General features: G+C 44.1%; 2 protein-coding genes across 10 annotated transcripts in view; one reads left to right on the top strand and one right to left on the bottom strand.

Moving 5' to 3' along the window:
* On the top strand, positions 1-18,116 carry LOC109477055 (sarcospan-like). 9 transcript variants are annotated; one of them, XM_019778095.1, is made up of 4 exons: positions 1-253; positions 15,368-15,928; positions 16,250-16,333; positions 17,185-18,116. In XM_019778095.1, exons 2-4 carry the CDS (start codon positions 15,407-15,409, stop codon positions 17,527-17,529), a joined length of 951 nt encoding a protein of 316 aa, XP_019633654.1. In that variant the 5' UTR covers positions 1-253; positions 15,368-15,406; the 3' UTR covers positions 17,530-18,116. The 9 variants fall into 9 exon arrangements, with proteins under 9 accessions (XP_019633654.1, XP_019633647.1, XP_019633649.1 ...); XM_019778088.1 differs by lacking the exon at positions 1-253 and adding an exon at positions 2,221-2,274; XM_019778090.1 differs by lacking the exon at positions 1-253 and adding an exon at positions 3,811-4,142.
* A 618-nt stretch (positions 18,117-18,734) lies between these two features.
* Positions 18,735-27,376, bottom strand: part of LOC109477077 (inositol 1,4,5-trisphosphate receptor-like) — a 122,976-nt gene continuing 114,334 nt past the window's right edge. The window contains exon 62 of the mRNA XM_019778122.1: positions 18,735-21,689. Coding sequence (XP_019633681.1) covers positions 21,564-21,689 — 126 coding nt within the window. The 3' untranslated portion in view covers positions 18,735-21,563. The remainder of the gene's footprint in view (positions 21,690-27,376) is intronic.

Genomic DNA, 27,376 nt, shown 5'->3' on the forward strand with positions numbered 1-27,376 from the left:
AAAGCCGTTCTTCTCATCGTAAACTGTTGATAATGTCAAGTCCTGTATGCTAGTCTGACAGACGTTGAAAATAAAATCAGCCGGTTCCCGTTAGCCAGTCCCAGTTCTGTCCGGTGTGGAGATGGGGACCAGATGAGCAGGACAGGCGAGCGGGAAGGAATGTAGGGCAGCAGACTGACCAGACCGCACCAGGGCCAAATTTGGACATTACTGCAGTATCTCTTCTTGCTTCAGAATTCTTCTCAGCGTACAGGTAAGTTTGAAATATAAAAGTTCAACCTGATGTTGTGTATGAGACAGGAAATTTGGCGAGTTTCTACCTTTGTTTACCAAGAGGTTTACTCAGTGACAACAAACAACTCTGACTCTGACTGACGAAACACAAGTATGATGTTACCACAGATTATCCAAATGTTCTTGAACGTATAAAAAGTAGTTCATTTTATTGAACATGACGAACCATCGTGGCTTTGTGTCCTGGACTTCATCGTTATCTTTTTGGAGAACAAAATGTCCTGTCTTGTGTTTCCAAAGCCTCCAGACGAAATTGTACATTTTTTACTCCATGCAAAATCGTGATCTTTTAGGCAGCCAATACATTGTTATGGTATCATGATAGTATCATGGCATTGCCAGTTATAAATACATTTCGAGCTGAGGAAACATCACTGTGTCTGTCAACGGCTGGGAAGACGATGCCAATCGGATGTTATTTACGTCAGCACTACACACAGCAGTAGATACAGAGATAGTGTTGCCTTTCCTGAACTGGGGGGAGGGGTACTCTCCATGCAGAGGTTTGGGCTTCGGCGTATTTTTAGCGTGTTCTAGGCGTTCTTATCGGCCACTAAAATATCTGCTTGGAGATTTATAGGGAAGGGGCGCTGGGGTGGACTGTGAAGGCACAGGTCCAAGTGTTTTGTTCACATGTACTCATAGACGTCTGTTCATTTACTGTTCTCTTTAAGTTTAAGCAGAGGTTTAAGATTCGGCTTATCTTTGACGTGTACGTTTTAGGTCCTTTTATCGGGCTTTCTTTTTTGGACTGGTATATTTTTTTAAGCTAACCAAATGGTATATAACTGCCTGGCAAATAAAATACTGTCTTGCAGCCACGAAAAATTGGATCTGCTTGGAGGTTATATTTACCGTTCATCTGGACCTGACGTGTTTGATACTAGTAGAGGCATCACTAGGCCCTAAACCAATGAATGAAGCGTTATATGTCCTTGTATACTAGTACCACAAGAAACTAAAATAATTGTTTTAAGCGTGGACTGGGGCAGCCATATACCACATGTATTTGATCCATAATGATCTCAAACAAGTGTGCTGCCTGGATTAAAAATTTAAAACGTGTGCACCAAGTCGAATCGAGGGCACAATCTAAGGCTGCGAATGGAAGGCTGAATCGAAGGCTAACTTCAGGTTGGTAAAATAACCCACGTATTGAAACCTAATTACGTTATCGCGAGGGTCATCTTTCAACTTTTTTTAGTCTCGGTGCTTCAGTGCTGTTTGAAGATGAAGGAAGCGCGTCATTGGCTAATTACATTTCTTGGACTGGCGCCCGCAGTAATCTGAACACACAGATAGCCAGACTAGATGGCTGCATCACTCTTTGGAGATAACGGCAGTATTAAAAGTCCATAGACGGTTATCAAAAGTCAAATGGTATTACCCGAGAGCGTATCACGTAACTTCACGCTTGCCAAGACTAGGAACTTGGAAGACCCCCCCTCCCCCCCAAAAAATGATTGTGAGGTAATTACTCTGTCTCAAAAATGGTTTACGATATTTAAATATGTAGCAATGGCCGCAAGCACACACACATCAACCTGTATGGTGCCTTGGATTGTCCACTGAAACCGGAAATGACAGGTATAGCCTCTACCAGGCTTCGGGAGGCGGCTGCAAAGAGTAGAAATTGGCCAAATAGAGAGATAACATGCCAGAAGAGTTGGTCCACTAGAGAGCACACTTTACCGCCTCGCAAAGCCTGGTAGAGGCTAACGAGCGGCCTCAACTGGCCTGGATGCCAGACACATAGCGCACTGCGTCCAAAGTTATCTCCCACCTGGCCTAGCTAGGACTAGCTCTGAGATACGCTCTCTCTAGAGACAGAGACAGAGAGGTAGGGCGGGGACATGTCGCGTGTTCACGCCATGCACACGAATCTGTCACAAACCACAACAAGACACTGGTTTGTGTAGTGTACTTTATCTGTTTTGACTTCTGGGGGTTTTGGAGTGGTTGATGGTTTCCGGCATACCGGTAAGTCGACGAGGTGGTCTTCGTGTATTCTGTTTCGTCTCCAGAACACGTTTCGAAACTTCAGATAAACTGTGCTTTTATTTACCTTATTTCAGCTTACAACAGTAATGTCAACAGTTTGTTCAGCCCCTACGTTGCGTACTTATCACGAATACCATGTTTTGACGTCATCTTTCCACGATCACATCTACACCTCTGAGTTGGGTGTAAAAAGAGTGGATTATATTTGCGTCAGCGAAACTGTTGGTCAATCGTTGAGTGAGGCCTAGAAAACCAAATCAGAAATGTAGATGTGATCGTAGGAAGATGACGTCAAAACATAGTATTCGTGATAAGTACGCAACGTCTGTTTCTAGTTTTGCGTATAGCAGGGTGCCTTGTCATACTCTCTCGGTAAAATTTGATTCAGTCATTGACGTGCTGTGATACCTTGTGATGGTAGTGTTGAACATAACATGCCCCAAATACCAACGGCTCACCTAGCCTAGAGCACGCCAGGGCGGCCAGGCCCAGAGTTGGTCTGTGGGGGTCTGTGGCATAAAATTGGAAGCATGTTGGCACTGGAGCCGAGGTACTGTCCTGTGTAGGCCCTGGAAATAGTCTGGCACCCAGGCTACAGCTCACCTTGACTACCAGCGTCAGTGAAGTCAGGCATGAACAGGCCCTTGGTAGCTAGTCCTAATTTGGTGGTTATTCCTTCGGCGTTTCCCGAAGGCCTACGTCAGATTGTAGAAATACTTCATTGAGATAAATAATGACCATGCTACAGGATAACTACTGGTGTTCAAAGGGTGGCACGTAAGAAATACAAGATATGGGGGTGGGGGGTCAAAGTCACAATGCTAGTCAAACAGTGACAGAAAAAACATCCACGTAGCACAAATGTCAAAGTACGTCTTTGATTACTGACAGATGTAAGCATGGCACGTACTTGTGACTGTTATATGGGCTTATATCTTCAGTAGGTGCTTGAAGTTGTTTCTCATCTACGCTGTCTGTATAAACATCGTTTAGGGAAGATTGTTGTGAAACCTTATCTGAGGTGAGATTGTTTGTTTGTTTGTTTGTTTGTTTGTATGTTTGAACTATTCTTCATTTGTGAGCAGCTCAGATAAGGATCAGACAAGGATCAGACAAAATATATAAAAAAAGATAAAGTTTACATCATTTTAATCTGACTGAGTGGTTTTTCATATAGTGCACAGCTAAGCCTTTACTGAAAACTGTTGATTTGGTTTGGGTGTTGAGATAGTCAGGGGTACAAAGTTTAGGTTGTCTTTGGCAGAGGTCCTGTACTGTGAATGCACCCCATCCCATTCTACTCTCTTCTACCGACTGCTCTGTGGGATGAGGAAATAAAACGCCTCTGCGTGAATCGACCAGACGGGTGCCTAGACTTGTCTACTGCGGCTCATTCCACAGGCACAAGATTCCAGCGGCGCCACGAGGACAATTTGGGTGGAAAAAAAGGGGGGCGATATAGAAATTTACTGTAGTGGACAAGTCGTGTTGTTTGTGTGTGTGCAATCGAACACGCAGGGCCCATCTTGAGGACGATTATTCATGCCGAGAGGGCTGAAATCTGTCAACATTATCCCCCGGCGGGGGGTAAACAGGCACATTCCCCGCCACTTCACCATCTTCTCTGGGAGAGAACAATCAATTAGCGGCAGAACCGCATGAGATCTAGCTTGTTGTGACCCCACGGACCACCTTTTCTCAGCCGAGGACCACAAGTTCAAGCCTGGTAAAACACTCCCTGTCCCCGCCTGCCCATCTGAAAGCGCCGGGGGCCGGAACTGGTTCTTCCTCCGAGGCGTGGGCGTGGCAAGGGGAAATGTTTGAATAAGCCGTCAACTTTGACCAAGGTAAGTTTGTCGCTAGCCGAGACTTACGATTTGTGAGACAGACTTCCCACGTACTTCTCTCCCTCTCTCTCTGTTGGGTGGGCTCTTGGGTCGTCAGGGAGTCGTTTCAGACGACTTTTTCCTCAGCGGAGGAAGAGTGCAGAACCGATTTGGTGTGGGCTGATGCGACACACATGTTTCTACAAAAATAGATGGTCCTTCCCCGCTAGGCTGTGTGTGCAGAGACTGGGGATCACGTAAACGGGTCACACAACTGCCTCTGAAAAAGGTCCGGCAACGTCTGTCTACTTCGCGGATGGCTTTTGAGCTCTGACTGGAACCTTTGTGAGCCGTGCAGTGACCGTGAGGTGCCCTTGATCTAGACCGTGCCTCGTCCGTGATCGAGAGACCAGGGGTAAGTCAGGAATCGTGACATATGATCACAGTTCGGGTACCGTACCATAACAGACAGCTGCGGAGCACGGTAGCATATTTGAGTCAAGGGCCAATTTACAACGAGAGATGGCATATGGGACATGAGTAAAGCTAGGGCAGGCAAAAGGCGCTGGAATTTCCAACATTTTACCCTAGGAATTACGGTTCAGTGGAAAATTATGTTGCTGAGAAGTGGGCGGTATGCGTTATTACGCCCTATTCAATCGACCTTTGTATTAAAAGCGCCTTTCTCGATGACTCATGGACTCTCGGAAAAAAGTACAAAGCCTTTCACTACTTGAGACCCTTCTTCCTGTTTATCGGTAAAGGAATACTGCTCATATAGACACAGTGTTCCGTAGGTGTGGGTAGGGCGTTTCTTTCACGGAGAGCAGCAAGATCACTGGTGGTTATTTGCAGAGATAAACATAAACTCGCCTTTAGGTAAGTAGTAGCGATGTATTGCACTGCTTTGCAGCTTTGTAGTTTAGCATCAACTTGTTGTTCAACATTTTTACTCTGTGTGCGAACATAATATTGAGGCAGACTACAGTCGTGGAGTTATTTGATGGAAAGGTCTCCGCTGTTTACTGTTGTATCAGTAGAGACAGGGAGATGCCGCCGTAGTGTTTTGACTCAAACAGCGGTGTCCCTTGGCCTGGGAGAAGTTTATGTGGTGTTTTGCGTCCACGTGACAAATGCCTGGCCAAACACCCGCCTTTCCTCCGCACACTGTGCGCCGCACCTGTTCGGTCATTACCGTCTGACTTTGGTTTACCGTTACGGTGCTTGTTGTTTCCTTTGCATGGCCTTGTACCATGTGTACATACCAACTCGTTATAGCAGGAAACGAAAGATCACAGACGTTCTGAGAAAAATCTGACTTCCTCAGACGTCTAAGAAAGCATACGGGAAGACTTGAGGAAGGAGGAGGATAAAGGTACGGATGTGGGGGTGTGGAGACAGTAGGTCTTGCTGATGTGTGTTGTGTAATCGAAAGTTGTATATTGTTTCGTCTGTCTTTTTTATCTTTTATGACGGAACGACCACTTTGCTTATCGAGACATAACACTTGAGAGTTGTACCACGGGGCATGCTCCCACGTAGAGTGACTGGCGGAGACATCTAGATTTAGATGCACAGAGACTCCCCTAGCTCTATATACTTTATATAATACAGAAACATACGCATACTTTTCACAATGTAGACTTACACTTAGAGGTAAACATCATACCGCATAGATTGTGTTTTGGAAATAGGAGTAATGATTTTTGTAGCCTATACATGTATCTATAAAAAGTACCCTAATTAACCCGCAAAACACATTTCTAGACTGCTAGGTGGGCCTAATTCGTCTGGGGATGTCTGCCAAACTATTCTTGAATGTCTGCCAACCAGAGTGCAGGAAACTCGCGCTTCTGTTGACGTCACCAGGATAGTCCCCACCACCTACTGCAACAACGCGGGTTCAAAGAAGTTCAAATTTAGTCAAATAAGGCCAGTCGAGTTAAGCCATTTGCCCATGAAGGGGGAAATTAACCTTCCCGCGGACTGGCTCTCCTGGCCAATTATTATTTCCCTTTTTTTGTCGAATTCTACGATCCGTACCCCCGAAGGAAGGCCTGGTGGAAGCTAGCACAAACAGCATGTATCAGCCTGAGTGCCAGACTGTTGCAAGGGGCAGCATACAGGCGGCTAGCTCCTCAGCTCCGAACATTTTACCATAGACACCCCCTCAGATAGATAAATTAGACCCCCAGGTGTAACTCTGGGATCGGGCCTTGTGGCTTCCCCCAGCCGAAGGGAGTTTTGTGTCGAGCCGCCTGTGTCTGAGCTGACATCCAGGCTATCTATGAACAGACGCGTCCCTTTGAAGTTGTGTTTGTACTTGGCCGTGTTACAGCTCCACCGTAAGTGCCCCTACCGCAATGTTGGCAACACATCAGCCGAAGATGTCACGGCGAAGTTATGCAAATACACGGCGGAGTACGGTAACTGATACAGCCGTCAGAAGTATCTGTATCCAAAACCCAAGTCCTCTACATACATTGACATACCACTTGTAAGTCGTGGGGGCTCACCAGGGCAAGCCTACGGCTGAGGGTGTCGGTTTAACATCTCCAAACACTTCGTTAGAAGGGCGTTGATATTTACAACTGTCGTCTGTTTTGTAAACCTGTGTGGTAGATCTAGAAGACAGATGGAAACGGACATCGTATTCGCTTTAGCGGTGTCAGCAACAAATGGTGCTTCGTTTCAAAGCAAGCAAGTCTGGTAGTTGCTTTGAATTTTTATTTACCTTCAGAAGTCTGTTCAAATGATTTGGCAACGTCCCTGCAGCACACATGGATGTTAGGAGAGTACTGTAAGTCAATTTATATTTGCAGTAGCAAGAGTTCAAGGTCAGAGAAAAATGGAGGTGTTCACGGAACCCTACGTTAACGGTGACGGCAGGTGCAACAAAAAGAAAGTTGGCGAATATTTGTTCACAAGTAATGACAAATTCGCCGTACAGAAGTGACCGCGAAAGCGTCGTCATCTGGATTGCCAATTTTTTTCGCGTTGAAAACTCGTCCTAATTCTGTTGGGGCAAGGTTGATATTTTGTGTTGGTTGAGATGAATAGTACGCTGGGATGGAGACCTTGATGGTGGTCTCGTACCCAGGGTTATCTGGGTCTCATTGGCCTCGTTCTCGTCCGCCAGACATTCATACCGTAGATGAAAAATGGGGTCATCTTCTCTGTCTGTTCGACTTTAAAACGTCTTGACGAGTGATAGGGACCACGTACGGTGTCGCGTTTGTTTGTTTGGGGAAGCCACGTTTGGTCATAGACTTCGTCTTGGGTAGCGCCTTGGGAAGGGTTTCAGTTGCGAAATTGGATGAAGCCCAAATACATCGCTAATATGTTCAACCTTGCTTAGCCCCTGTCACACGTAGCCGAATATGGCCTCCAGAACACTGCCGATCTACTCCCAACCATGGATCCCGACCTATAGACTGGTTTATTTGCAGAAACACATACTTCATACATACATTGTACAGTAGGTTAGAAGCTTTTTGCAGCCAAAGGCTGAATTGAGAAGCTTTTACAAATTTTTAAAAACTACAAGACTAATACATAATATATATACATAAAAAGTGCCCTGAGAGGCATTAACACCACTTATACGCTAGAATAATACACATTTATGCTAAAATTACATCATACAACTTCTGTTGGCAAATTACTTAAGTACAACTGACAATAATAAAAAAGTACAATTACATCATGTGCAACAACATAAAATGAAATCTACTGTATGGCAAGGTTATTCAGTATGTTCAGCATTGTGGGGACAGGACTGCATAAATATCTTTTTGTCCCAATGGGTGGTTTGTAGCGCCGTGTTTGCCTTAGGCTTAGCTGCATGTTGTGTGAGTGGTTACTAACTGGGGGTAGCCAGGGGGCGTGCCTAGACCTAGTGGCTGAAAGGGCAAAGGCCCGGCACAGGGTCAGTCTCCGTTCAGACAGACGTTGGAGGTCAAGAGTTGACAGGGCCTCGGAATACGAGTGATAGCTTCTACCCAGCATGATTCTGCATGCCCTTTTCTGGATTCTTTCTATGCTGTCCGATTGTTTTTTTGTGATACCCGCATTCCAACAGGGCGTGGCATATTCAACTATTGGTCGAATATACCCACAATACACTGTGACAAGGTCAGAGCCTACTGTACAACTAATGGTTGGGAGTAGGTCGGGAAAAATATCGGCTGTGGTCGGCTAGTGGGCGAACTTGGCTACTGTTCTAGCCTCCACCAGGCGCCGTGGATATCTGGAAAAATAGTATACCAAGGGAGTTAGTTGGCCTGAGAAGATCCAATTTGCTGTTCAGTTGCCGAATGTTTCAAGATGTTATAAATTAAACTTGAACATTTGGAGTGTTCGTGGCATGGTTGGCAGTCAGATTTGACTCAAATTGAACTCAAATCTGATTCGATTCGTATCTGGTCAAATTGCTCTCAACCTACGCCTAACCTTGATTGTTAGGCGGTCGGGGGAAGGTTCTAAAGTAAATGTGTGACATCGACAGCCTAAAAACACGCCAAACATAACCCCCAACCCAAACCTCTGCTTGGAGAGTACTTTACCCATAGCGTTCTGTTTGGTCCAAACAAGCTTGACACGAACACTAATCTGTCACTCTTTGAGCGTACACAGAATGCACTATCACAGCGCAGTGTGCGCCTAATATGCTGGAAAGGAGGACAACATCAAACCAAAGTGGTGTGATTGACTTATGGTTTTGACGGCCTATTTGCGTCAGGGGCATTTCTCGGGTATGTATGGGGAATTCTGGGCACATTTTCCCACGTTACCTAAGGCAATCTCACATGAATCATCGGCTGGTATGGTCGTTCGCGAGGTTAACATCTACCACGTGGCTGTCATACATAACAGTTTATTTTAGGATTCATTAAAAAATTTGAAGATCATGTATTCCTCATTTTATTGCATGATGTGTGCATACTATACAGGTGTGCATTTCATGGAACAGCTAGCTTGTTTTTCCTTAGCCCTGCATACACATAACACACATTTGATTTGACCTTTGTCTTCCCAAGACCTACCCACATACCAAATACCAGCACAGTCCGTCCAGACCTCCTGAGGGGTGGGCGAGAGGTAGAGAAAGAGAGAGAGAGAGACTGAGTGAGTGAGTGAGTGAGTGAGTGAGTGAGACAGAGACCATGTAGGTGTAGGCCGGAATATGACACAACGTACTCGATATATGGAAGGAGATTTCGAATCAGTTGAGTTTATGTCTGTCGTCCAAATCAAAGGTCAAGCACAAGGTCACACGATAAATTGAATGTTGTGTTGTTGTATCTGTGGTCAGAATCTTGTCAACACCTTGTTCATTTCCAGGAAATTGGTGTCAAGTGCACCTGGCCCACACTACCGCGGCCTTGGCTCTCGGAAATGCGTTATCGTGGTTAGCGACGGCGTATATCTCGGCTTCATTCTCAGCGATATCGAGGTGGTTTTAGATAGCCCCTACCAGGCTTCGGAAGCGGCTAGAAAGAGTAGAAATTGGCCAAATAGACAGGCGTAGAAATCGGGTGCGGTAAATGGCACTCCTCTTGAGTGGACCGATTCCCCTGGTATGTTTGTTATCTGTCTGTTTGGCCAATTTCTACTATTTCCAACCGCTTCCGTAGAAGATAGGTTGCAGGGAGAACCGCCTTGGTGAGATTTGGAAAGGAATGGGTGAAAAACATCCGCTCTGAGCCACATGCAGCTGCCTAATCGAACACCTTGAAAGATATAAAACGACCGGTCAAGGTCTAGACGTCCCAAAAATAATAACACCACACTCTAACGTCTGTCTGTATTAATGTAAATCCCAACTTTGATGAAAGACGTGCCTAAATTGAGACAATGTGGGGGCACGCCTTTGTCCAAACAACACCATGTAGTACAGCAAACACTACCGAGCCGGTTCTCATTTTCAATTAACCAGGAATCCAGACGCCTTCGCACCGCCTCTCCGCAAGGCTTCCCCGGTATCAGTGGTCACGGTCATATCTAATCCATTCGCTCTGTTGGTCTTACAATCATAGCGTGACGGCTTAGAGGCCAAATACGAGACTTGTCTACTGACTGTTAGCGTGTTTTCCTTTACGAGCCATCTGTATAACGTTACAACAAATGGATGCCCGTAAATTAGTATCATATGTTACTCTTGGAAAAAAAAAAACTATCACCAAAACACATCATCCATTGTCTCTCTTATTACTCTAATACTAGTACATCTTCCTCCATGTCTTCGCTCAATTCCAAGACGATATGGCGGTCCAAAGGTTTGGACTGGTGCACACATTGCCAAGTCTGGACATGTTGTTGCCCTGTGAAACTGTGTTTACGTAAGGGACTTATGGTCTCGCCCACTTTGACCCTATCACGTACTTGTCTGAAGGCATAGCCTCGTAAATTTGAAGACCTTTGAATGGGCCCCAAGGAATAAGCAAGGAGGTCTTACAGTGTAAAACTTCAGCTCCTTATTGAATGAGTATACGTTTATTAAATAGGTACTAGTATGTACAGGGATGACATGGATGTCTACGGGAATGTTTTTTGTAGTCGTAGACCATGTACATGTACTTACATACAAGATTTAGAAGTTGGTGTTCATTTGGTCATTTGGGTAAAATTAACTAGCCTGGTATCCAGCCTTGTTAGCTTAGTTCGCTACCCAAGATCCGCTCCCCGCCGGAGCGGATCTTGGGTAGCGGACTAAAGCTAACAAGGCTGGATACCAGGCTAAAAATTAACACTATCGCGGACTGACTCTCCTGCAGTCCTGGCCAATTATTGAATTATGCCTTTTTTGCCGAATTCTACGATCCGTAACCCCGTAAGAAGGCCTGATCGAGGCTATAGGCCATCGGGGACATACATGGGACATGTGGCCTTTGCTATGATTTTGTTTCCCGCTGCTTGATCCTTCACACCCCAGTCCATAGACGGTCCATATAGCGCTAATAACCCGCTAATCTACCAGTTCGTCGTTCGGTGATAATTCCCCCGTACAAAGACAGCTCATTAGTCCGAGAGGAAGTTGTTTACACCTTTTTCATTCACGAGAACTGTGCCCCTGTGGTGCCGGTCAGCTGGGTCGTGTCTTTTGGGGGTTCGGAGTTCACATACCGGGCATTTCCCGTTCCCTCCCTCTACCAGAGACGACGTGCGAGATATCCCCATGGTGGTACGTTTGGTCCTTGTTTTCATTCTTGGCCTTGCGTAAGTTGTTTGTGTGGCATACTTACTTACATACTTAGTTACGGCAGTGAAACTAGATTGCCATGCATGGTACTTAGGTAACCTCCTTGGGACGTCTTGCAAACATGACATGTACGTGGTCACTGGTCACTGGTCAACCTCTCCTGGAGTCTTAACTATTATTCTGTAGGGTCTGTTTTGATTGATCTTCAAGAAAAGGTGAGTGAGAAACACTATCTTTCTTAATTTGTTGGATAAGAAATGGTGAGGATGCCGGAAAGGGACGAAGGATGAACGGACAAGAAGTCTAGGCTCTCACCACTAGACCGAAGAAGCCATTTGTTGTCTCAGCGAAAGTGTAAACAAAACAGACGTGGCATTGTCATTGCAGTGTCTATCAGTGCACAGATAGGTCAGACTTATGATAACGGTCCTCGGTATTTCCTGACACAACTCAGATCTAGTAGAGAATGTAGATCCTATCTAGTCTTTACCAGGCTTCTGAGGAAAGAGTAGAAATTGGCCAGAATACACAGATAACATGGCAGGGGAGTTGGTCTGCTTCAGGAGTAACGTTACAGTTTGCAGCTTCGAACTGTACTTTGATGAATCACACTGGCGGCTGGATCTACGGGGATACTAGTAGCTGGAGGTAAAAACCCGCCAAGAAAAATGATGGCTGGTCCCCAGGGTAGAAGCGCGCGCCACGCATTCCCCTGTATGTATACCGATCCGTCCCTAAGCTAGCTGGATATCTCTCCCCAAGTTTATCACCTCTACTCCGGTTTCTGGACATCAGTGGAGGAGAGGGTTTTAGGAGACTTTATTTGGCAGCAGTCCGGGATCTGGCCCAGTAGGAAAGGCCCAGGGCCAGCTGCCGGCGTCACTTTTCTCTGGGGATTAAATTTGCGCCGAGCGTAAAACCGTAAGCCTCCTTCTACTGGGGAATCTGAGAGGGTGGAACCTTCAGAGCACGTCTTTGGGCCTGTAGGAACTACAGTTGGAATTTGTGAGTATGGGAAAAATGGTCGCATGTAGTGCTGTACTAGTATGATGCTGGGCAGAGTTCTTGTCTTCTGTGATTCCGTGTGCACAGAACGGTCCAACCGGGGTGGATGTAACGTTACTACCCATACATAGACGGCGTGTGTACATACCAGCCTATGCTTTCTTCAACAGACGACGTGAAGACCACGGTAGCTAGTCAAAGTGTGTATTGCCAGTAGTTCGGTGTAAACTAAGGACTTATGAGTACATACATTTCAACAACGTTAGGGCCAAATTTAGTGTAGAACTCGGACAGGTCCATGTATTTGGTCTACATGTTTTGTAGCCTGGATGCCAGGCTCATAGCACGCTAGTCCCAGTATGTGTATCTAACTGAGGGGTGTGTGGACCTGGCCTGTGTAAGCCCTGGAAACAGTCTGGCACCCATTCTATAGCCAGGTTGAATCGACGGGGCTTTGGTATAATTCCCTTCAATGGGTGCTTGTTGCTTGAAAGCGGCCTGTCTGAGCCCTGGAAACAGGCCGACACCCAGGCTATCTTCTGATGCCAGAGACAGGTATTTTATGCTGTCGGAGTTGTCATCCTAAGGGCTGGAACATATGTATTTTAACGATGACCAGGTATGGGGTAAACTCTGTTGCTTGTTACGTTTATTGGTGCCAGCCTGTCAGAGGCTTTAGGCAGCTGTATTTTATATTTTTGGCAGACCGAACGTCGGATTGACGACCGCCATGTGGGGTCGTCCCAAAACAGATGTGCCGCATGGTGGTGTGAATTGTCATATTGTTGTTTTCAGAGTCAACATAAACCTGTCATCCGAGACAATATTTATCTGCGAGTTCATGTGTAGAGAGGCGGTGCTGGACAAGAAAAGACAGCAATAACTATTTGTCGTCTTTTGTCGCCATGGATAGGTCCCGTAACGTTCCGAATAGCGCCGTTTCACAGGCCATCAACCACGGTTTGAGATGGAAATCACAGCAGATAGTTCAGTATAAACTACACAACGGCCACTCGTTTGGGTTTTATGGACCGAAGTGGGAGAAAACAATAGAGTTTGTTGTCAGTATTGTGGTTTGAAATGGGGGGTAATTTGACAATTTTACATGTGACCGGTGACGATAATCACACGATAATGACAGGACAGCAGTACGTGCATGGTTGACCTCGGTCGTACAAATACAGCGACACTCCAGGCGACCACCCTGACTTATATTTGAATTCCGCCCGTATTTATATGGAATACTTTTAATTTTTTTCCGAAAAGCAAAGCAACAACACAGGTCGTCCTACGCCCAGTACCATTTCCTCGAATGTTAAATTTACTTAAAACGAAGACGATTGCAATGTCATCTATTACTAGTAGCAATATATATTAACATAAAGAAAAAGCGGGATTCACCTGCCTCCAAAAAAGATAGCCTGGGTGCCAGACCCAAAGCACACTAGGCTCAAAGTTATCCCGTGTGCACACACAGGATAACCTCTGAGTCTGAGCCTAGTGTGCTGTGAGCCTGGCACCCAGGCTAAAAAAAAGAAGGCAAGCCTCCCCAAAGCTTAGGTTGTATTTCGTAGAAGTTCTTAGAATAGTCACTTTTCCACTCGTTGTTTCCTGTCGCAAGTTAGCCTGGGTGCGAGACCCATAGCACACTGGACACACAGTAGAGATACTTTGTGTCCAGTGTGCTATGGTTCTGGCACCCACTTTAGTCGCAAGTAGCCTTCGGGCATAAAGTTACAAATAAACGTAATATATGTATTTACTGTCTTCAGCACTGAACCTAGAATGACCTAGATGAAGACAGGATGACTGATAGAGATTTATCTTGTCGGCAATTTTTACCACGCCCTAAACAGCTAAACACAGAACGATCTCGACGTGATTTATGGGCAACATGCAATTTGATAAATGGTAAATGTTAACCTTATAAGGAACCCTGCTTTCCTGTCTGACAAAGTGACATGTTTCGAAACATTCTGTTTATATTGTGGTCTACACAGACCTAAACCTCCTACTACTAGTCCTAGTGACGTCTCTGTCAACAGTTGCTTTTGGGATCTACCGCGAAGTCAAAATTCAAAATACATGTGTACCAGTATGTACTGTGTTGACACCAAAACTTAGAAGAGGGTCTGCATGGGGGTTGTGATTACGAATTACGCAAAATTTTCGCCGCCGATTACGAATTACGTTAACTTTTCAGAACAGTTCTTCTCAGATTACGACTTTACGCTTTGTGGCTAATGTACTATTAGAACTACGAATTACGTTGAATTTTTGGGAGGCTGCCTACGGATTACGAAGACTAAAAAGGCCTGATTATGCCTTACGTAAAAGGGCATGCAGGCCCCCTCAGAAGAAAAACGAAACGTCTGTCAAACTCAGGAAATTGGCGGGAAAAGAGAAGGGGATACAAAATGGCCGACTGATTGATTGCGCGGTGCGCGACGGTTTAGTCGGGATGAACTGAGGCATAGCGGGCCGTCCGGGTCCTCCCGACTGATAACACAGACCGCTGACTCCAAAAATTCGCCCATCTCCTCTGTAATCTGCACATGAATGTGCCGCTTTTGTGTCCGCACAACATTCAATTGACCGCTGAAAATTTGGCTGAAAGCGTAAAGTGACCTCTGCGTGAAGTCAGTAGGATGTAGGTCAGGGACAATAGACGCTGGTGTCAGGGGGGCAGGGAAGGAAGGAAAGTGTGTGCGTGTGTTTGTCTCCAAGCAGATATCTTTCAGTGGCTACAACACAGAATCAAACGGGCAAGGCAGTATCAAATTGGCAAGGCAATATCAAATTGGCAAGGCATCAAGTTGGCAGGACAATATCTATTTGCCACTCTGGTAATGTTTTTGCTGGCGTAAGAAAAAGATACCAGTACAAAAAAGAAAGTTCGATATGGCGACAAAAACGCCTAAAACACATCAATCGAATTCTCTTCTTATAGTGTGTTTCTGTTGTTTCTGTTCTGTGAGTGAATGAATGAGTTTATTTCCGTCATTTAAAATCTCTTCCCTTTTTCCAAAATCCTCCACAGGTGACAGACAGACGTCCGTCTGACTCAGACAGTGTTGCTATGGACAACCCCGCCATGGAAATGGAACAGAGTAAAAACAAACCGCGGACCAAACGCGACCCTTCTCCGACAAACAAGCAAAACAGACCGGGGAAGGATTCCGGACGGCCAAACGGAAAGAGTGCAGCAGCCAATGGTAAGACTCCCCAGAAAAACGGATCGAACGGAACTCGGGACCGTCTGACCTCCAGCGAGCAGTCGGAACGGAACGGACCAAAACCGGGGAAGGGTGAGGAAGAACCGGAGATGTCGCCGCAGAAGATGCAGCTGCGGACCACGGTACCACAGAGCATGACCCCGAAGGACTTGCAGTCGGGGCCGCACTCTCCACGACCCAGGGGAAGCTCCAGACAGAAGTCGCCGGCCGCCACAGCGCGGAAGGGGTGCGAATGTTGTAGGTTGTACTTCTTCCTGACCATATTCCAGTTACTGGTCGGAGCCGGCGTCATCGTCCTGTGTGTCTTCATCAGTGAGATCTACAGCGACATGTCACGTGATGTTCCCTACTGGTCAGGAATCCCGGTATGTCTTGCCTACTATATGTTATAATAACTTATATGTGTAAGAAAAAACAGTGTTATACCGGTAAATGTGCGTAACACTGACTTTAACTGTAGTATAAAAAACAACGTTGTCCGAAGTCCGAAAATTTGTCCGAAGTCCAAAAATGTGTGAAACAAAGGTTTACAGTGTTGGACCACGCATGTCAGCTTCCGGGGAAAAGAATTGGCAGAGCGAGATTCACAGGACCCTCTAGTGTTCCCCATTTCTCGACTATTTTTTTTAGTCCTAGTACATTACTAGTGTCTAACCTACAGCGTTTGTCCTTTCTTTCTCTTGCAGCTTGTAATAGCAGCGCTTGTCGGCATATATTCCTGCATCTTCAGTCGAAACAAGTTCGAAAGTACCTGGCATTTCGGAGTTAGGGTAAGTATATTTCCGTGTAAAAGCATCAAACCTAAACCTATCTTGTCGTGTACGTGACAGAAATTAGCAAGAGCGGTACTGACCACTAAGTTTGGAAGATCTGTCATCTTAGATAACGGTAGCGATGTATCAGACAAACAAGAAGTATGTCAGTTCCCGGATCGTATTCTTCCCGAATTCCTGTGGACGTTTATTTATGAGAGCTTCAAGTAGATTCCCGCCATATTTGATGACGATTACCGTCCTGTGGCGACTAAAAAAGGCACCTGTTTAGTAACGGATGTCCGAAGTAATCTTACGGAACGTCTGATGTGCCTTGGAGCACTACATAGTCCGTGATCATGGAAGTCCAATTCAATAAAACGTGAAGCACAAGTATCCCAACTATCGTATTTTTTTTAAACCATCAAAGCCGCTTTCCAGATTCCAGAGGCGTCAACATAGCTTCAAGTAAAATCAGATACCACAAAACTGTAGTCTGAACAAGCTCCGAACTGAATATACCGATCCTAAAGCCCCGCCCACCACCGTAAAACATAAAAATGCAACTATTTGACGGACATCTCATTGGTCGAATCGTTAATTGCCGCTCTCTCATTGGTTGAACTGCTAATTATGATGGGGATTCAGGATTGGTCTATATCGATACTTCTATGCAGTTACCATCTCGTCACCAAGTTCTGTTGCAAGATATTGCTGAAACTAACGCCATATATCTTTTGATATGAGCAATCTAGCTTAAATCTTGATTTTAACCTCCTTGATATGAATCCGAGAATTCACAATAACAATCATGGAAACTTACCTTGTCCCACATGTCACTGACTGACTTGTTGTTCTTCACTCAACAGATTTTCTTCTGGATTCTGACGTTCTTCTGCTGTATCGCCTGCGTGGTGGCGGCGACGTTTGCCGGGCTGCACGGCACCAGCATCGTGGACTATGTAGAATGTCTGTCCCTGGACTCCTCCTGTCAGTGCACCAAATCGTTCGACTCCTCAGCGCGAGTCTTCATGTACATCGACATGACCGACTGTAACCTTGTCTTCGAGAAGCTGAAAGTTCTACTGTTTATCAGCTGTGGAGTCAACGCGTTCGGAGCCTTAGTGTGTTTCCTCATCCTCGTCATGATGTGGAAGAGGAACTACCAACGGTTCTACACTGGGCTGGGCTACACCTATGCTAGTACTGCATAGCGAGGATACTACTATGAACACTTATCAAGAGAGTTTTCATGTTCAGAAATTAAATCAGGGAACAGTGTCTTGCGAACTTGCGTAGACATAAATCATTTGGTGCCTGCTAGTTAAAGGTAGTTAACGTTATCAGTCAAATCATGTTGGTTTTAAGAAGTATATATTGATGATTGAAGTAAATCGCCCAGTTCTTTGAACACTTGGATGGAGAAGTTTAAGTCACATCAACAGAAGTTCAAAGTAGGGGCGAAAAGGAAAATGGTGTGACGGCGTTCGTGACAACCGCCAGGAAATATACATAATATAGTGTTGTTTTGACGTGGAAGAACATGGAAATGTCACGACACACCAGGGCCATGTACTAGGAAGTGCGTCGCCCAGTCCAAACAACACTACCAACTCGTTTAGCCCTAGGGATGCCCTGCCATGGATAACCTTGAGCATTGCTGATGGATCAAACTCCCAATCTACAGTCCGTCTGACGAATCTGGACCTTTTATGTAGAAAATTTGAATGGATTCGACCACTTTGTTATACCTTTGTATTTATTTCAAATTCAAAGAATGAAAGTTCTTCCTGCTCAAGAAATTGAATAATAAAGATTTCTTTCCACGTACCAATGGAATACATGTACTTTGTCTTTTTCTCTTTTGATTAAAAGTTCTCAGTTGGATTTTGGTACATCTTCTGGAATGGAGATGAATATCAGAAAGCAAGAAAAACGAACAGGCAAGCCCGACAACCCGCAAATCAAAGTCATTCGAAGTCATGTTGGACGTTAGTTGTCCTGTGGTCCCAAGGTAGGTCAGACTCAGCTGAACATTGCCTCTCGAACACTTATAAACTTCTCCCAATTGTGGTTGGGAGCAAGGTCGGTTATTGTTTGGCTCCGGCAGTCGAATGTTTCAGAACGTTCAAAACATTCAGGAATGGGCGGGGGCCATGGTTGGGGACAAGTTGGCTGGTAGTAGGGAGTAGGTCAACAGTGTTTGGGCATGGGTGGTAGTCAAATTTAACGCATATTTGAAGGTTATATGGCTTTAGTTCTTGGCTTTCCATGGCCACCTACCCTTACATTTGAGTCATAGTCTTTAAGACTTCCGAGACTGACTGAGGGAGAAAAAAAACCTTACCATGACAACACATGCTTATAATTGTAGCCCCAACTCAGTATTTTCTCAAAATGAAAACCACAGACAGAGTCATATGCAAACTAGTGGTTTATCTTGCTCAGTAATTTCATCTCCAAATAACATCCACCATTTTCCACATCACAACTTTACAAAATAGTTCTGCCATTTAGCAACCACGTCATACAATTTTTCCTGAACAAAACATTGCATATCTCCCCTCTGATAATACACAGCTTTATAAATTCTATCTTCAAGAAATATTAACAGATTTAATAAGCTCTATTTTCAAAACTATGACTCTGGGATATGAATATTACAGTAATATTTGGAGTTTATAGTCCTTTTTCATCATGTACCATAATTCTGCATACAATATACTTGTTATAAGTTACAGCAAAGAAGCAACTTGCCGTAACATTTCGACCGTTATAGCCAACACTACGAAATGACACTTGTGAATAAATTGTATATTTTCTGTACATATTGATGAAGATATCATGTTTTCCCCATTATTTTATACCTTCAAGTTTGATTTGTTAACTAGTTCACTACCAGTAAAGGTAAAGCTATACGTTATTGCCATGGTACATGTATAGAAACAACGATTCAATTGACTAGAGTAATTTAACTCTAGATAATGATTAAAAGTCATAATCACATTACTTTAGCTATTATACCAAGGAGGTTTTATCAAGACAAAACCTCCTTGATTATACTTGGCATATAGTCAAGAGAAATTAGAGTCTCTATATGGTCCCTACTGGAAACTGCACTTCGGTTCTATGGAATGGCATTTCAACCTACTAGTACTTTGCATTGATAATCTTCTACCTTACTGTATTTAAGGCTACATTTTACTAATATGAGGTGAATATTTCTTGTCTTTGGCCTACTCTAAAAAGTATCTCCTACATACAGTTGCATGCCTGTATAAAAATAGATGGAGTTTCTTTGCCACAAGGATGTCTGAAGTATACAAGGATGTCTAGAGGCCCCATAGATTTTAAAAGTATCTTACCTTCTGTGAATCTACTTGTGAAATCCCGGTACCAGTATATTTGTGCCGTTTCTGGATGCTCTATTCTTTCCAGCACCATCCACTATAATACCCAGTTACATCTTAAAGTTGGCATCTTTAGTGTTCACTGACAATATCAATTCTAAATCACACTTCACGTTACCTTGAAAGTAGCATGTTCTATGCACAGTAAACCTTTGGGTATTCAGTACATCTACCTAACATATAATATGATTATCAAGTGTGAATAAGCTACTAGATACTAGTATTGCAATTTGCCTACAAGCCCTACCTCCCTACATCAATGACTTCCATAATTTTGCTGTGCGATAAATTGTACTATGTACTTTCCATATAACGTTAAGCACAAAGACTAACACAACATGTGTCCAGAAGAATGCAGCATGTGTTTCACTACTAAATGTTTCAGTTCGGGAACAAAGATTTCCTTCAGCGCAGCCTTCTAATATTTACCACTGAGGGACTTCTTGACACCTAAATGCCACATTTGCACAACTGTGGACTTGGCTGGACTACACTAATTATACCGAACCCTCAAATATTTGATCTTTGCTCAGTTTCAGTGCATCACAGTTACTATTCTAGTACAGGCTGCACAGGACTGACTTTTTGTCAAAACTAAAAACTAGTCCTGCTGCACCTTTCATCAATTCACCACCAAAATACATCGTGACCTGAAATCGTTGTGACCTTGCATGGGAAACAGTAAAGTCAGCTGCAACAGTGAACTGTTAAATTCATTGTTATAGTGGCTCTCACATTTAGCTGGTGGATCCAGCCCACTGGTAAGTTACTTTTCAAGAAATGTACTTGTAACAATGCCTGTGTGAACAATAAAAAAAGTTGTGGTAAACTATGTTTCTGTAGCTAGCAAAACCTAACAGCTAATAATATGCAGTATAATTGATTTGCTATTGATATTATTGGTATTAGACACTTACCAATGTCCAATATGTTATTCATCACTTTAGGTGGGATAAAAAAAGTGGTAACTGAGCTCATAAAATTTTCCCTATTGGACCCAAAGTACATCACTCATCCTCTCCTGTAATAGAAAACAAAACAAAAACAAAAACACCATTCCTTACATTGCACGCAACAACATAAAATAAAATCTACAAATATAAGTGTGGAATATGCTCTGGTGGACAGAAAATCTATTCATATCATCATGTATGTAAACAAGTTTATCGTTTGCCCAGATGAACTAGCCTGCCCACTTTTAACCAATCAGAACCACCGTATTGGGAGGAGTTACTTGGCAAGGATGGGGTATGTGTGTGTAGGCAACACAGGGAAGGGTGGGGGTGGAGTGACTAAAAAATTGTAATACTGGTGCTTTAGCGAGTCTTGCCACCAGAACACTGCCAAACTCCGACCAACCATTTTTAGGAGCTGTGGTTGGCTGGTGTTTGGCAAGGTCGGCCACTGTTTGGCCGCATCAGCCGAATGTTTAAAAAGGTTTAAAGCATTTGGGTGTGGATGTGAGGTTGGGGACTACATGTAGTTGGCTGGTATTTGGGAGTAGGTCAGCAGTTGTCAGGTCATAGTTGGCAGTCAAATTTGACTCAAATTCAACTTTGAATTGATTTGTATAGAAAGATTTTGGCGTGGCCTAAATCCAGTTAGACTGCTCCCAAACTTCAGCCAACCCAAGTTGGACCCGATTTACCCACACAGGCAAAAACATGATGTACGAAAACTGTGTATGCACATGAGCATACTAAACTGCGCACATCAAATATTTCCTTTACACACAGGAAAAATCTGACACACACAATTTTCATACACTTGAGTGTGTACGCATTTTTCGTCCCCTAGTTTATTGCCTGCGTGTAAGTCGGGTTTTGGTTTGGATTTCTTTAGGGGTTGGCAGGTGCAGGTGGAAGGACTTGCTGTGGTTGTGGCTGGAACTGTGGTGGGATCTGTGGGAGGCCAGGTGGAGCCAGCAGACCAATCCGCTGCTTCTGTTTCCTCTGCTCTGTCATCTGGAAAGATAGAGACGTAGAAACTCAAAAACTCACATCCTACTATTTCCCAAAGCTTTGTAGGAATACCTTTAGAACACAGCAGATATCATCTATGATGAACCTCTAATGATATCACTTTCAAGCCTGTCACATATAGCTGAATATGTCCTCCCAAACACTGCTGAACTCCACCCAACTATGGTGACGAGTAGGTCAAGAGAAAGGTTAGCTGTGGTTGGCTGGTGTTTGGTGTGATCCGCTACTGTTTCAAAATGTGTTTTAAGTACTTTTAACCTTTCAAAACCCATATGTTTTAACATGTCAAAATATGTTTTAACATGTCAAAAGGTTCAGCCATTGTTGGCTGGTGTTTGGGAGTTGGTCAGCAGTGTTTGGGGGTCAAATATGATTTGATTCACATCAAAAGGTACTAGTAGGCATATGCATGGCCTAAATCTAAGACTTTTCCCAAACTTCAGCCAATCTTGGTTGGTTGGTGGTCAGGGAAAGCTTTAGCCAGCTGTCTTTTTTGATCAACAGGTGTCTTGTCTCAGTCATCACATGTCATACTGTGATATCTGTGATTGTGTATAACCATTACTGGTAAGAAATATGTACTGGATTATCCCCAAATGCCATGCTGCACTTTAAAAGATGTTGGTGGAAATTTAAAGACCAGGCAAGGCCCTAGGGTTATCAGAACATGACACTCTAAAAGTCTTGCCTACCCTGGTAGCTCTTTGGATGTAAACTCTGGCCTTCTTATCTAGGACCAACTCAGGGGAATGCAAACTCTACAGCTGTACATGTACATTAGTTTGTAGTTTATGAGCAACCCAACGCTGTGAAATAAAGCACAACCTTTTAAAGAGGGATGAGTGTTTACACTGTTTCTAAGAAACAGCATGACATGTTACACGTGTCAGTGACACATATTTCTGAAATTCTGCCTCCCACACCCAGATGCTGCATGACCTTTGAAGTTTGCTCCATAACCGTGATCTTTAACTCTTCCTTTATTGAATGTACATCACAATAACTTTTTCAAAAGAATCCTGCTGATCATTGTAAGGAGAGTTTGATAGAGTGATTGACAGATCTGGTACCACTTGTCTTCTAGGAGAAGTTTTTAGGGGTCTGTCTAGATGGGGCCCCATTGGGGGTCCCAGCAATGCTTTATGCTAAATTTGGCACGGCCCGCAATGTTCTACGCTAAAATCAGGAAACCTCTTTATTACGCTCGACTCTAAATTCTAAGGTTCCAAACACATATAAAAGGAGGTAGAGCAAAAAGAATGACCTTGAGCACTCGGACAACCCGACACTTGAGAGGTTTTGAGACACCTGTTTGCGACTTTGAACCATATTGGAGAAGTCTTATTACACTTTACGAACAATTCATCCATTATGTTTTACGGTAAAATATGAATAGCTACGACGTACAGTGTATTATGTAATATTAAAGGGGCCAATTACACTTTACGCAAAATGCGCCGATTATGCTCTTTGTTGAATTAGAGTGATCCTGTACGAATTACGAGGAATTAAAAGCGCTCATTATGCTCTTCGGAAAAGGCCACGCAGAACCTTAAATCAGCATCTGGTCCATATCAAGTTTGAGACAGACTTATTTCTAGCAGGACGCCTGCTCTGATGCAGGGTAGCCGCAGGGTGGGTCAAACTTCCTGATGAGTCTGGTTAATCATCTCTGGTACAGCCACACTTGGCAGTGACCTGGCCCAGCCCACAGGCCTGCTCTATCTGCACCATCTCTCCTGCTGCTTTCTATCAACACTTAAGTAACACTGACAAGGACAACCTTTGCTTTCTACTGGATCAGGGAATGAGGGTCTGCATGCCTTTTTCTGTGAGGTGTTGTGGGCCATTTTAATTCCCCTTTAATCATACTTGGATGATTTAATTCAACATTAATTTTAAGGACTGTTGGGGAATTTTTTTGTAATTTTTGGCTTTTGTTCCACGTTGTATGTTTAATTTCTTATCCTGAATTCATCATTAAGTGTTATTGAATAAATCTTTGCATGGTGTAGTTGAATGTCAGATTACCCACAATTAGTATGGGAGCACCCAAGTTTTGCAAGACACCACATGAAAAGTTTTGGAAGGCACCCCATGAATAGAAAAGAACTTTCCAGAAAAGTTGCTTCCAAATCCTTATACAACAACAACTTAGTAATAATTTACTACTAAGCGTTGTCCTATCATCCCTCCTAAATTTGCCAGGATCCCCCATGCAGACCCTTGTGACTGAATGTTTTGGCACTCCAAATTATCCAGTAATAATAGTGGGATCTTGCCAATATGGGAAGAAACAGCTGCCTACAGTGTTAATTAAATTAGCGCCATAACCCCAACTTTGTAGGTGGTTAAAACACTGAATTTGTTCCGCTCTGACACACCCTGTAGTCTGCACACCAGAGAGTGTCACTGAAGCAGGCTCATGTCTGCTCACAGTGGATGGACAAACACTTCATCATGGTCACTACAGGGCAGAGGGCAAATACCAGGATGACATGTACTTCCCAGGACACTTCTGCAGAAAATGAGATCTCCTCCACAAAACTGCCACCCTCTGCTCACTCACAAAGAGCAGCATTCAAGGTGCTTTAGGCGTGTTTATATGATATACTAGTATCAAAATCTTTAATTTCATCCATTTCACAAGTAGCCTGGATGTGATCAGACCCATGGCACGATAGCATGATAGGGTCAGAGTTAGCCAGTGTCCTGGTCTAACTTAGGGGGGCTGTGGTTTTCTGTAATTTCCTTGGGGGCATGTTGGCCCTGGAGCCTAGGACACAGGCCCTGAAAACAGTCTGGAATCCAGGCTAGCATGTTGGCCTGTGTACAGTATGCCCTGGGAACAGTCTGGCACCCAGGCTATTTCACAAGGAAAACATCAAGCGACCTTCATCTAAATTTAGGCCACAGTTTGTAGTTTGTTAATGAGTTCAGACATTGACCATGGCAGTTAGTTTGCCTTGCTGTTGAAGGTCAGTCAGGAAGTAGGGACCAGTTTGTCTTGCTGTACCTGACAGCAGGTGTTCATTTTCAGTGGAGACAACCTGCTGCAGTTGGTGGGAGCCACCCCAGAACACCTGGAGGGTGCTTATTTTCCTCCTTAATCACTGCCAGATGCAGCGTGTCAAGGCTGACAAGCCAATTTAAACCTATCCTGGAGAAGAAACATGCAGTTAACTTGGTGCATCTGAAGTTATGTTGGTACCACCCTAATGAGGTACCAAGGGGCTTGTTAAAACCGTTGAAACATGAAGATCAAAAGGTTCTTTTTCTTCTTTGCATCCAAGTCTCCAAGTCAAAAACCGATGGTTGAAGAACATTGCATTTGTGCAAGCCTGGATGCTAAATCCATAGCACATACTAAGGCCCAAAGAAGAGGGCCTGCATGGGGGGTGCAACGTGATTACGAATTATGCAAAATTTTGACCACCGATTAGGAATTACGTTAAAGTCTCAGAGCTGATTACGACTTGACGCTTCGCGGCTAATGTACTATTACGGATTACGTTGATTTTTGGGGAGGCTGCCAACAGATTACGAAGACTAAAAAGGCTGATTATGCCTTACGAAAAAGGGCATGCAGGCCCCCCTATGGGTCTGGCATCCAGACTACATTTTGTGCTGGAGGTAGGGAGAAGGTAGATTCTGAATGTGGGACATGTGCTTTAGGGACTTCACCTACATAGAGGACATTACTCATATGTTTGTACTGGCAGGAGTGCCCCCCTCCCCTGCCTGACCTTGGTGACCCTTTGATGGTCATTACATCCCCACATGTGCTCCTGGTACAGATCCCCACAGCCAGATAGACACTCAAGTGTTTACAGGGTCATGCCCCCAGCAAATAGGAGATGTTTTGACATTTCTAATCCATAAAATAACAGATGTTGGTCATAAAACACTGAAGAACTGCGTTTGTCAATTTTTTAGTGCGAAAATCATGTATGCAGAGGTTTTCTTGCATGTAAATCGGCCTGTACGTAGATGAACGTCACCTCAGCCATGCCAGCTTGCATACAAAAAACTGTACCGCCAGGTTTTTGCTTGCTTGTAAATCGTGTTGTATACTTTGTGTCCCATAATCTACTTTTGTTCTGTTTGGTGAGCCAAAGTAAACCCTTACTGTGAGACATTTAGTATTGTCTGTGAAGTCATGCCAACTTAACTGGCAGTATTTCAGGGTGTGACTGTCCAGGGAACCACCCAACATCAACAGTCTGGGAGACACATCTGATTCAGTAGTCCCAGAGGAAGGGAGGGCTTGAGAGGGGGTGGAGGAGGAGGATGGACAGACAGGGAAGAGAGGTGGCAGACAAGTAGTGTGTAGTGTGGGCGGAGAAGAAATGACAGAGGGCTGTGCAGGTGTTACAATTGAGGGCCCTTGAGACATTGGATCCAATAATCAGCTCTCAACTTATTAGAGGGTCTGTATGGGGGGCTCCTGACAACAGTTTTTGGTAAGTTTAGGAGGGTCAACAAAGCTTAACAGTAAGTCTTTGGGAGCGACTTCATTGGAATGTTCTTTTAACCTTATATGCTCTGCCATGATTTGGGGCAATCTGGTGTTCAACTATGTGATACCAAGAATTTTTCAATGACGCTTTATGATGATTAGTGGGAATAATGGGAATAAACATGAAAAAAGAATTACACACTTCCAGGAAGTCTGAAATCTCTGATTATTCATGACCTATATAGGTCATGAATAATCAGTACAGGGAATACTCAAACAAGACATTCTGTCAAAATAGTCTTGTTGGAAGCGTGGACTCCTGCTGTTGGAAGCACCTGCCTACATCTGGTGAAAGGTGCAACAGTAAACCACTTAGCAGGGATTGTTTGTTTGGGGGGCACTGCCTGCAAGATCAAGGTCAGACTGCAGAAGTCCTCAGGAAGAACACCTGCTGTGGCTGTCAATCAACTCAGGACTGGACAAACGGGTAGAACATGTCCAGGGCAGGCCTTCTGAACAATGTAAGCAACAATTGGCTTTTGGTGAAGATGAAAGAAATCTTCAAAGCAGAAAAAAAATCTTTAAAGCCGAGACGACATACCGGTAACTCACACGTTTTGGACATCAAAGATGGCACATGGGGTTTCACATTAGTTTTTTGTTCAGAGTGAAGTCTTTTTCCTCTGTGAAAGAAGTCAGTGACTTCCAGCGGAGTATTGCAGATGGTTGGATTTTTTGTGTACGCAGCTTTAACTCACAACTAGTGGGCTGCATTGGAAAGTAGTTTGGCATGTCATCTGCTAGTACATATGTATGTGTGATATGATGCACATGGTTTTATTACACTGCAGGGAGATACAAAAGCAACCACGTTTAGAATTGTGTTCTTGCTGCAAAAACCGCCACTTATACATGTATGTCATGTCATGTCGCTGCAAGAAACAGTACTCCAGTAAGAAGCTCTGATGAAGGTGTCTGATAGACAACGAAATGTAAGCAGGTGAGAGTTGTTACCAGTTGTATAAGAACCTCAATATCCTATGTTTTACCAACCAGATGAAAATATTTTGCTGTGCCCAAGAACCACAGGACATAGGCAAATGGCAAGCTAGCATCAAGCCCCAGCATCAGTGTGCAAGCATGTCAAACCCTCAGAACACAGGGAACTACAGACGTTAAACCGGATAGAGAGAGAGAGAGAGAGAGAGAG

This window comes from Branchiostoma belcheri, unplaced genomic scaffold (assembly GCF_001625305.1).
Source record: "Branchiostoma belcheri isolate BF01 breed outbred unplaced genomic scaffold, Haploidv18h27 scaffold4, whole genome shotgun sequence".
NCBI classification, from domain to species: domain Eukaryota; kingdom Metazoa; phylum Chordata; class Leptocardii; order Amphioxiformes; family Branchiostomatidae; genus Branchiostoma; species Branchiostoma belcheri.

Bases quoted from the DNA above. Each gene is read 5' to 3' on its own strand.
- LOC109477055 (XM_019778087.1), top strand. From the start codon at position 12,926: ATGTATTTTAACGATGACCAG. The intron at 15,929-16,249 runs GTATGTCTTGCC...TTTCTCTTGCAG, and splicing joins CCTACTGGTCAGGAATCCCG to CTTGTAATAGCAGCGCTTGT. The intron at 16,334-17,184 runs GTAAGTATATTT...TTCACTCAACAG, and splicing joins CCTGGCATTTCGGAGTTAGG to ATTTTCTTCTGGATTCTGAC.